The sequence below is a fragment of the Copidosoma floridanum genome, unplaced genomic scaffold (assembly GCF_036245765.1).
Source record: "Copidosoma floridanum isolate Cflo_tuat_1 unplaced genomic scaffold, Cflo_Japanese_pri ptg000006l, whole genome shotgun sequence".
Lineage (NCBI taxonomy): Eukaryota > Metazoa > Arthropoda > Insecta > Hymenoptera > Encyrtidae > Copidosoma > Copidosoma floridanum.
In genome coordinates this window covers 24,038,273-24,049,514 of record NW_028321883.1, presented here as the reverse complement: position 1 = coordinate 24,049,514, position 11,242 = coordinate 24,038,273, and the positions used below count along the sequence as shown (strand labels likewise).

Genomic DNA, 11,242 nt, shown 5'->3' with positions numbered 1-11,242 from the left:
CGACGATAATCGAAGATAAGGTATTACCTTCGTAAAATAATGTAAACGACGACTTAGGAGAAGACAAAAAAAATCAGCCTTTGTTACTTGCAAATGTAACGAATCAACATATACTAGTAGGAGCAAAAGACATGACAAACTTGAATTTTTCCAAGACGTCCTCGGACCTAATGAATAAGCTTCTTGTTATAAAAGTGTCAACTATAGTAGTGGACCTACATAATAAATAAAAGGTATAAAAGTTATTTTTCATTATTTTCAGACTATCTATTTATAAAGTTTTTTTTTAAAAGATCCCAAAGAAATTGCGACACTAACTCTGGCCTTTTTTAACACTGGGTAACTTTTAAAGTTATTTAAGGATGTGGTAAAATTTTTGCAAGGCAGACATGAAATATAATCCTAAAAGAAGAGTCTTTTTTCCTTTTTTAATTATTTTTTCAGAAAAAAATTCTAAAAACTTTAATTATAATATCTTTAGTTGAATATTTAAATATTCAAAATCATACCTTATTACGACAATACTAAATAAATAATTTCTTCAAGTATTATGTGTTATCATATGAGTAAAAATGTAAATATTCTTTGTAGTTTCGATACATTGCAGGTAAAAAAGCCTGAAAAAAGTTTAAGAAGTAAGAAGCGTCTGGCTGAGTGTCGAATGGGAAACCGGTTTGTAATTAAAAGTATAAAATTTCACTCAATGAATTTTGCTTGTGTCACAACTTACATTTGTCAGTCAATTGCTAGTTTTCGAAAAATACGCATCGATTCTCCTAATATCAATCATACTAATGTATTATACATCACTTGCGAATGAAAGAACTAATCGCAAAGTTTTTCTAGCCAATTATATTTATCGTTAGATGGACAACACAAAATGTAAATCCAAAGTTTGTCAATATTTTTGCGCCAAACAAAAGTGTCAATAAAACTCAATATATTGTATCTCAAAAAGATTCTACTTTTCTTCTTCAATATCGCAAATAAACACATCATGTGGTAAAAATTTGAAAAAAAAAAAAAAAAATACACCAATTAAAGTTAGTTGTAATTTTTTGTTATCCTACAAAAATATTGATTTGCGAAAAAGTTATCCAACTGTTCTACTCAATACTTTAGTGCAAGGCTTAAATTCAATTATTTTTTCCAATTGTTGAAAGTTATTAAACAATAACCCATATTCTTAACTTTTTTTATTGACAAATGCTAACAACGCATTACACCGCGTATCTTTTGAGTATCATACAATGTTTTTAATTGCACCGCAGTACAATCAAAATGCCTCTCAGTAATGTAATAAATATGTGTACGTATGTACACACAACTTTGTTCTTGCATCACACAAATATAAAACATAGTCGCTTTATTTATACCTAAATGAACACACAATTAGTCCTCTCAGTTTAAATTTAATTTTAGAACTACGAAGTAAAAATTCAGCAAAACGTTATTGTTGCTAGCAGCTTTTACATAAAAAGGTGTCATCTATATTAACAACTGAGATTTTAATATTATTTCTGATAAAATAAGACACGGTAGCTCTCATAGATCTGTGTACATTTGTAAAGAAACATTACAAACCACATTAACTCAAAGTATCTTACAGGGACGAAAAAGCGGTATTCATTTGGGTGATGGCCTTAGGAAACTCTCACATTGATAGGTCAATGTACAGAGTCAAAGTAAAATAAAAAAAAATATACTTTATGAGTTATGCGCAAAATGTCCAGCATACACATAATTCTACGACTTTTTATCATTTTTATGCACAACCTGAAATAGTAGTTTTTGTTTTGATTTTGTAAATATTATAAAAAAACTATATAAACTATATACAATGTAAAAAAAAATTTTTAAAACACAAATATAGAAGTAACAGTCTGATAACAAAAATAACATGTTAAAAATTTTTATATTGTTTGCATATTTGTTTAATATTTTGAAGGCCAAAATAGATAGAGCTTAAAATATTTTAACGTATACGTCTGTAAGTACACATCAAGTACATTTCTGACGATTTCTTTGAATTTTATTTCACATGTATACTATTTGAGCATTTTTCATTAACCTTGAAGTCACATATACAAATATATGTTTATTCTGATATGTATAACTTTCAAGTACAGTTTATTAATATTGATACATAAATAATTTCAACAAAATAAAAGCCCATGTAACAATACGTTGTATTGTTGTAGGAATACGAATGTTATTTTAAAGACAATTATGGAAATTAAATCATTAGTAAATAATTTCCAAGAATTATATGCGTACAAAGTCAACCTATTTGCCTCATAATCTGTGTGAAAAAATACAAATTATCACAATTATGCTAAACAGATGGACATCGAAAAGTAAAAGAAACAGATAAATTGGAGGGACTGTAGGGGGCACTAAAAATAGGAAGTTTGGATGAAGTTTAAGAAAATTTCCCTTATTTTGTGGGGGCCTATAAGGTGACTGTAGAAGGTACGTGGAGGGCTATATATTAGACGAGATGAAATCAGCAATCGACCAGAAAAATTTTACGACTCATTAACTAAAATAACTACTTTACGTGTCAAGTTTTTAAAAAATTAGAGTGGTAGATTTCTAGTTTTCAGGGTTTAATGTGTAAAATTTTTTTTTTTTTTTTTTTTTTACTGCAATGAACAGTGTATAAAAAGATAATTAAAGGAAATAAAATAAACCCTTACGTGCATATTTATACGTTTCACAATACCACAGTCATACAAGTATTTGGTTTGGACTAACAGTCTTCTTTTTCTACACATAATTTTTGTATTCTCGTAACGTTTCCTATGAAATTCTCGTTTAAGAAAAATTATATGTGCCCACAGTGTTTCTCTCTCTAACTCTAATGTTAGTCTAATAATCATCGGATTTGTACGAGCCATTGTAAGTCCCCTTCCTTGGTTCCATGTCCACTTCCTCGCTAGTGGAGTTGTCGGTGGACGAGGAGACATCCGCGTACTTGTAGAACATTGCCATCACCGCGAAAATGGTTATGTCGATGAACATGAGTATGGCAAACAAGAGGAACTCGAAAACCTGCAATAACAATATTCGTAAATTAGTTCAAATGACTTGACCTCGAAGTACAAAGATATTACCAGGCAAACACTCAAATAACAACATAGTACCATTGACTGGAATGACATCGTGAGAAAAATATGATATGAAAACAAACCATAGTCGTTTTGTGACTAACTGTATACGTATGCAAGGGACAACAAAGTGACCAACTGCTTCCATACAATTTAATTTTAAATACCTAGTCCACATACCTGTCTGTCAAAGAAATGAAGTTTGGCAATGACTACGACTATCAGGTTGCCAAAGGCGACGGTGAGCAGCCATCCAGCAGTTAACAGAGCCTTCATACTCGCGGGGGCCTGGGTGAACGCGAACTCGAGTCCCGTAATGGAAAACATGATCTCGCCCATAGTTATCACCACGTACTGGGGCAGCAGCCAAAGCATGTGCACCGTGTTGGGCTCAGCCAGCTGCACTACCCTCAGAGCCGCCGGTTCCTCCCCCATTTTGCTGCCCACAATCGTGAACACGGCCCCATTTTCCATAGTCACGTCCTTCAAGACCAAGTTGTCGTCAAAGTACACGTCGTAGCTGTGGTGCCTGATGTCTCTGAACTTCGTCACGTTGAAGGTACTCGTCAAAGCGAAGTCGTAGCTCATGTCACCCTTGAGTGTGAGGGTGGCGTTTTTCGGAGAATCGCTGCCTAGGAAAATGGCCGTGCGCACTTTGGGGTAGCCGGAAGACGACTTGGAGATCTCGTCGTTGTACCCGAGGGTGAACATCTTCCCACTGGGCAAAAGGGCGACTGTCGTGGCCTCCCCGTTCTTGAGCTCAATGGTACCCGAGGCTGTGATGTATTAAGATAATAATTTTATTAATGCTGTTTCATATTAATTTAAAAAAAAAACGTGTAGAATAAGGTTGATGTACGTGGAGTGTCGCACCTTCGCTGTTTGAGGCTGACGTGCAATCTTTGAAAGTGGCGTGGTAACCAACGGTGACGTCGTCTTCGAGTGGGATGCTCAAGTTTTGGTACATGTCCAGGGATTCGAGGACGAACTGGTCCTGGCCAATGGACATACCGACTGGGCAGTTGAGGGTATTGAAGAGCCTGAGCTGGGCCATGCCGGTTTGTGGCTTGGCGATGTACGTGGACTCGATGTTCAGCTCCACCAGGGCCGAAATGAGGAAAGAAATGGCAGTGAAGAAACCGCCGACGGTGAGCTTCTTCAGGGGCGTGTTGATGAAAAAGAACTTCTCCATGATTGGGTAAATCGCTATCTTGAAGATCGGGATGAAGATGAGGATGAACAGTGGATTGACGACTTGGAACTGGTCGGCCTTGATGTGGTAACCGAAGACATTTCCGTTCATGTTGACCGCCTGGAAGGTCCATCGCGAGCCTTGTTGGTCGTACAGGGCCCAGAAAAATGGCAGAGGAATGAAAAGGGTCAGCACCTTGAGGACAGACTTGACGTCGTTGAGGAATCGCCTGTCGTACTTGTCCTCGGCAAAGTCGAGCCAGTGGTCGCATTTTTCTTTGGAACTTATCTTGCGACCTATGGCGTGCTATAGAAAACAGTAAACTATTTTCTTTTTGTTCCACTAAATGTAACATATACTTCATGTGTCGATATAGCTATCGCAAATCACAGTTTATTTTCTTCAAGTCACACAAATTTTAAATTTTTAATTATAACCCTGACAATTTTCATCAACTATGGAGATATTTTTTGAGCTATAAAATACTGAAATCGTAAATTTTGGAAAAAAACACATTACGTGGGACATGTCAATAAAACTTTACTGACTTATATAACGTAAAACAAGCTTTGATTCAAATAACTTTAATATTCAGTGACTGACTAGCGCATTTATTTATCTTTTTGTTTGCTTAAAAAAAAAATTTAAGCATTTCTGAGACATTTTTAATTTTTGGCTCGCTCGCATTAATAGATAAAAGATTTTTCAAACTACTCACACAAATACATCCTATTACTCTGACGAAGATATTTCCTTCCGGTTGCTTGCGCGTATAGAAATTTTTACCAGCAAAAAATATGACTGGAAAATTTAAATAATCAATGATCAACAATTCGATTAAATCAAAATAAAGGTAATTTATTCAAAAAAAAAAAAAAAAAATTTCGATCCTTACCTACGGAAACTACCATAAGAATAGCAGGTACAAAAAAGGCCAAAGGAAAGCAGGTCTGTTGGCCGTAACATTTGAAGTCTTCTCTTAGAATTGGAGTAATTATCGTCGAGATCAGAGAGCCAGCGTTTATTGCGAAGTAAAAGAGAGAGAAAAATGTTGACATGTACTTTTCTTGCTGAGGCAATTTGAACTGGTCGCCGCCAAAGGATGAGACGCAGGGCTTTATTCCACCCGTGCCTAAGGCTATCAGAAGAAGTCCCACGAAAGACACCAACCTTTTTGTTAAATTTATTTTTTTCAAATTAATAGTGTTTTGTTGTAGATAAATTTTTTTTAAATCAATTATACTCGAGGTTAATAAACGGGCACAAAATGGACCAAGAAAATTAAAGTCAAGGTGCAGTAGAAACTCCAAAAAAATTTGAAAAAAAGTCAATGTAAATTAGAGATTTGTATGGCAAGTATATGTAGCCCTGATGCATTACACCATAGCAAAGTCAGTCATTGGCATAAACAAGGTAAAATCAAAATGATATAAGGAGACATAAAGAATGAAGGGTGAAAACGTTTGTTTGCAACATAGATTCCCAAATAATATCGTGCTATTCATACTCTTTAAATATTTATATGATTTTGTTTGACACGTGATAGTAACATATACTTTGTAGATGTGTAGTATTTCTGTGACTCACGTGACAGGTAGATGCAGTGGTGGTACTGAGCTAGCGGATAGCAAAAGTTGGCCCAAAGCATAAACGATGCTCAGGTAAAGGATCGTTCGGTATTTTCCTAGCCAAGAGTCGGAGATTATCCCTCCAAATAATGGGAAGAAATACGCCATCATAACAAATACGTGGTACAATACTGTTGCCTCATTTTGGGAGAATAGCAATATATTCGTGAAATAGAGAGGTAAAATTGCTGAAATAAAAAAAAAAAGTTGTCTCAATTTTTATTTTGGAAAAAATAACTTATTATTACCTGTTTAATATGAGGGATACATACTTCTGAGTCCGTAAAAAGAGAATCTTTCACAAAATTCATTACTGACGATGAAAAATACCGACTTTGGATAGGACATTTTCTAAAATGTAAAAATTTATTTTATTAAACATTTCAATTTGATCAACTAAAATTGATTCTATGCTTTAATTTAAAACACAGAGATTTAATGTTAAATTTAATTGATAAATTTTGATTATTCATCGTATGAGGAAAAAAATGGTAAGGTACAGTATCATTTTAATCGCGTTTTATGAAAATAAAATGCAAATATTATTCCTTTTTGCAAAATACATTCCAAGTATATGCGCCGATAAGCATCTGTTTGTAATGTGCAGAGAAAGGTCTGATGATAAGTGGAATAAAATTTTTTTTAGATTATGTCACCAAATTTCTATAAAACAATAGTGAAAATCGAAGAACATTAGATATAAAATCGACCATCGGTTCGTTGAACCATTACAACGATGAATCAATTTTATTTGTATGGTTTAATGAATATAATGTGTGCATCAAGTAATCGTCTATAGTACATAACGAGAATTTGTACTATTTAAAAATTTAATAAAATCACGAACTCACAAGCATATTTCGTGTTTTATTTTACGGAGAAAAATTGTTTATTATGTCAAATGTCTCGTTGTACTTATCAATAATAAAATTATTTATTATGCAGTATCCAATTATTCGCCTTATCTTTTCAAGTGGTAATAGAAGTCATTTGCAGCAGTTAAGGTATTTTTTAAATTTCAGCAAAAGAAGTTTACGTAATGAATATGTTTAAAAGCGAACGTTACATTATTTTAGGTATTATTAAAATTTTATATTTTTTTAAAGCGTAGTTAAGTAAAAAATAAAAACAATTTATTATGAGAGTTTATACATCGAAAAGTTGCCAATGTGTCCTCGAGGGATTCACGTGTGTATATAATGTTCTGCCGTGAGATTGACCAACACTCGTGCATGACGCAGTTTATTGAGAATAGGAAAAAAAATAGTAATAAAAAAACAATTTTAATTACAATGGCATTGAAAAAAAAGAGTACATCCACTGACTGAAGTATTATTAATCCAAAGAGCTATGCGTTCAAAGGCCAAGTACTTGTAGCGCGTTGTTTTTGGATCCGATTTTTTCGTATACTGGTCAGCAGCACCTTAGACCACCATCAAACACGATATTTTTCAAGCGACAAATGAGTAAAAAGGCCGATCGGTATGCACTCACCGAGACAACTCCATCTTCTATGGCCATCTTCGCAGCAGGTAGGAGCCAAAAGATCGGCAAGTATCTTTTTTTGAAAATCTCCTACTGAAAATCGGCAAGCCGGTCTCTCGAGATGTGTGCTCTTCGCGCCTCTGAGCCCAAAGCATGTACGCGCGACTCCGGCTCGGTGAGACGTGTTATGTGTACCGGCCGCGGCCGATTTCTCTGTTAGGAAGCGGCCCACTTATTGCAGTACCTACACCTTCACTGTCGACGAAATGGGCGATCTGTTGGCGGCAAGAGCGCGAGCGCGACTGAACTTTGACGAAGTTGCGCGATGGTTGTGCCGGTGTTCGAAGGCAACAGCCTATGCGTATAAATACAAACCCGCGTATATACGTGCTGAATACACATCATCGAGAGAAACGCGACCAGGAATGGGGGGGGGGGGGACACGTTCGTGCACTTGAAAACCTCGCGTTACGCTTAAATGGTTTATAAAGAGACCCACAGGTCAGCCGAGTCGTTCACCCAATGTACGTTATACCTGCAACATATTATAGTGGACATAGTGTACATATATTATGGGCATGTATAATTTATAGATGTATAATTCTTGGTATTACTTGATCGGTCCTAATCTTCTGTTTCCGATTTAAAAGATGGCCCGAAGCAATAACGATGCCTTACTTTATCTTTATTTACTTTTAATAACGATGCATATAGGCTCCGTTGATAAAACATTAATGCGAAAATATGCCGGTGAATCACGAGAGATAATATGTATTTTTTAGTCGTTGCAATGAATCTAACTGCGCGCAAAAATTACCCTCCACGTTTTAATATGACATGTACCAAGTATCATACAATAGTAAAATTATTGTGAAAATTTTTTTATTTAGCTTTCGATCATAAGGTAAATCGATGGATTGAATTTTCTTTCATACGATGATGTATGTATGTAAACGGGCACGATCGGATTCAACGAAATCTGCAACAATCTTCGTGTTTGATTAATGTTGTTGACAAATACAAAACCGATGTGAATGGCGCTATCAAGTGTAGGTTTTTCCATGTCACGCATACATCAGATACTTGCGTGTCATATTATTCAGTGTATGAAAAAAAAAGGCTTTGGAATGACAAATATTTGTTTCAAGTCTAAGTAACACGCTTACTGCACGTATGAGAAAAAAAGCAAAAAAAAAAAAAAAAAAAATAGAAGTCCATCAGTTTAGCCAAGATGACCATTTCGAACAATCATCGTCATGCAAAAACATGTTACAAAAGTATTTTTTTTTTTTTTTAGATCGTGTGGAAGTAACTGTTCGCAATAAAAACGTCAAACGTATTACCATAAATCCAAAACTGTCGGTAAAATCCAACGATCTCGGAGCAAGGAAAACCTATGCAAAATCGGAATCGCATGAAAATGCATAGAAACGCTGTGGCAAACACTATGTAAGTACATTGCGTTTTAGAGCAGGTCGAAACACATTGCAATGAACCGTTGAGTGGGGGGGGGGGACAAAAGGTGATTCATCTCGTACAAATGTGAGCAGCGTGTATACGGTACAGTTGGAAAAAAATGTTCATGCAAATTAGCCGCTGCAAAGTATATACTTTTCAAGGCCTACGCTCAGCTCTAGAGTTTTTCGCAGCGATAACAGAGAGTAAAATTAGGCGATAGCCGATGCCAGCGATCGAACTCGAGTGTCACTGTCACAATACACATAATAAGGCAGGTGATCGCGCTCCCGTGCAATGTATTAAATATATAGCCGTGCGACGAGAAAGGAAAAAGTGCGTCGTAGAAACGCCACCGTCGCCTTACGTAACGCAACGCCTCTCATGACCCGATGAGCATTTAACTTGCCTGCCGACAATAATTGACGGCAATATCTGTACGTTCGTGTACATGCTGGGCGATAGTGTATTTTACGATCGAGTACTCCCACACGATCGGGAGAACAATTAATTCGCCTGATGTCTTATCTTACATCTAAATCCATCTAAATCGCGCGAATCGACCTACATATTTTGTTTTGTTTCTTTATCTCTTTTCTACGTATCGAGTACAATTATAACCGTATACGCATTGTTTTTAATTTTTAGAAATTATATAAAAATTACTTTTATATTTCATTGAGGGTACACTACTTGTGCTTGTTTTTCCATTTCTTTCGTACTCCCATGCTTTAGCAGCTGAAGTCGTTTTTCCGGTCCGCGTACATTACTTTGTGAAAGTAACATTTTTTAGTCTGACAATAATTATACTGTGTTGCGAAGCTTTTTTTTTTTTTTTTCTCTCGAATAAACTACGAGCAGCTGGTTCGTGGTCAGAATATTTTTTAATTATAGAACTTAAATGTGGATTGATAAACTTTCATCAAGTGTTTAACGATTATATTCCTCATAATTGGAAGCCTTGAAAACGTTGAGCAAGCTATCATAATTTTTTTTAAATGATCGACTGTAAATTAATTTTTATAATAATACTAATTTGAAACAGTACCAATTAACTTAAACAAAATATTGGTCGTAAAATATCTAGTTTTTACTGAAATAGTACTCTGTGTTGGTTTTAGGAAAAAACAAGATTTTTCAACATAATAAATGTATTATAGAATTTAAGCTTACTTTTTTATTGCTCAATATAATTATGTAACTCTGATGATACTGTAGTTGAAACAAGTTGTTACGTTCTAGTAGAAATAGTACTACGAAATAAAAAAAAACATATTACAGCTCTGCGATGTATACGCGTGCAAACAAGTTTAAAAAAGTATGACTCTATTCCGGCTTTGAATTCGTGTTTAGCGCCCCGAAGAGGACTGAGCGCATGTCGTGTCGCTTTTTTATTTTTTGCCCATTTTTTTTTTATTTTATGACCCCGAGTATAATTACGTCGTTTGTTGGTTCTTAATTTTACAAAAGGAATATTTTTTAAAACTATTAATACTAACCATATGTGTCAATTGATATTCTGAAGATTCATATTTATTTTTATCGATACGAAACACAATTAAGTTATTGATTCTTTTAACGTAAACAATTTTCAACAGGTTTTTCATGCTATAAAAAATAATTTAAATACACAACAGACAATTATTTATCAGTGAAAATAAAATACATATATTACGTCTAAACGTAACCAATGTTATTGAAATATTTAATGTAATTCTTTATTTATACTTGACTCGAGATAAAAATAATGTCCTTCGGCATGTGAAATTTTTGTTGAAAAATTTTTGTTGCATGTTCTTGTCTGAAAAAAAATATATTATTGCATCGCAGTGAACAAACAAAAGCCCCACACATGTGATCGATTACATCGGGCGAACGAAACGTGATAGCAATGATAAATTATCATACTGTACGTAGAAATACGAGATTACTAAAATTTCTCCCGTCTCTGATTTCTTTATCTATTGTTTATGATATCAATATCAACTTTATTTCATGTGATTGAGATCAGAGATTAACATTTATTTATTTCTAAACACACGAATAATTAATAATTATTTACTTCGAATTTTTTAAATATTTGTTTTTAATGATCATTAAAAAAATTTTCATTCTGCAAAATAATTACTGCTGCTTATAATTTCAGCCTTCTGTAGATAAGTTAGGTACCTATACGAAGTAAACCACTCCCTCCTCGCATTCAGATCCCCCCATGTCTTAAAGAAAGCTTGTAGATATCTTTCAGATGGACATTAGAAGTCTCTGCGTTTGTTGGGCTGTTGTTGGGCATTGGTAGGTATGTCAGATTCCACTGCATGCACGCACCATCAATGCTCTGCAAACACTCAAATTGAAATAAGTATGCCTATACT

The 11,242-nt window shown here is 34.6% G+C and overlaps 1 protein-coding gene across 1 annotated transcript; it reads right to left on the bottom strand.

Moving 5' to 3' along the window:
- Positions 1-2,619: 2,619 nt before the first annotated feature.
- LOC106640252 (peptide transporter family 1) lies at positions 2,620-7,783 on the bottom strand. The gene is made up of 8 exons (XM_014354219.3): positions 7,425-7,783; positions 6,203-6,281; positions 5,890-6,118; positions 5,198-5,472; positions 5,021-5,103; positions 3,984-4,608; positions 3,291-3,886; positions 2,620-3,054 (listed from the first exon to the last, which is right to left on the bottom strand). Exons 1-8 carry the CDS (start codon positions 7,449-7,451, stop codon positions 2,872-2,874), a joined length of 2,097 nt encoding a protein of 698 aa, XP_014209705.2. The 5' UTR covers positions 7,452-7,783; the 3' UTR covers positions 2,620-2,871.
- Positions 7,784-11,242: the final 3,459 nt, after the last annotated feature.

Bases quoted from the DNA above. Each gene is read 5' to 3' on its own strand.
- LOC106640252 (XM_014354219.3), bottom strand. From the start codon at position 7,451: ATGGCCATAGAAGATGGAGTTGTCTCG. The intron at 5,473-5,889 runs GTGAGTCACAGA...TTTAACAAAAAG, and splicing joins CCACTGCATCTACCTGTCAC to GTTGGTGTCTTTCGTGGGAC. The intron at 3,055-3,290 runs GTATGTGGACTA...TTGTTATTGCAG, and splicing joins TTCATTTCTTTGACAGACAG to GTTTTCGAGTTCCTCTTGTT.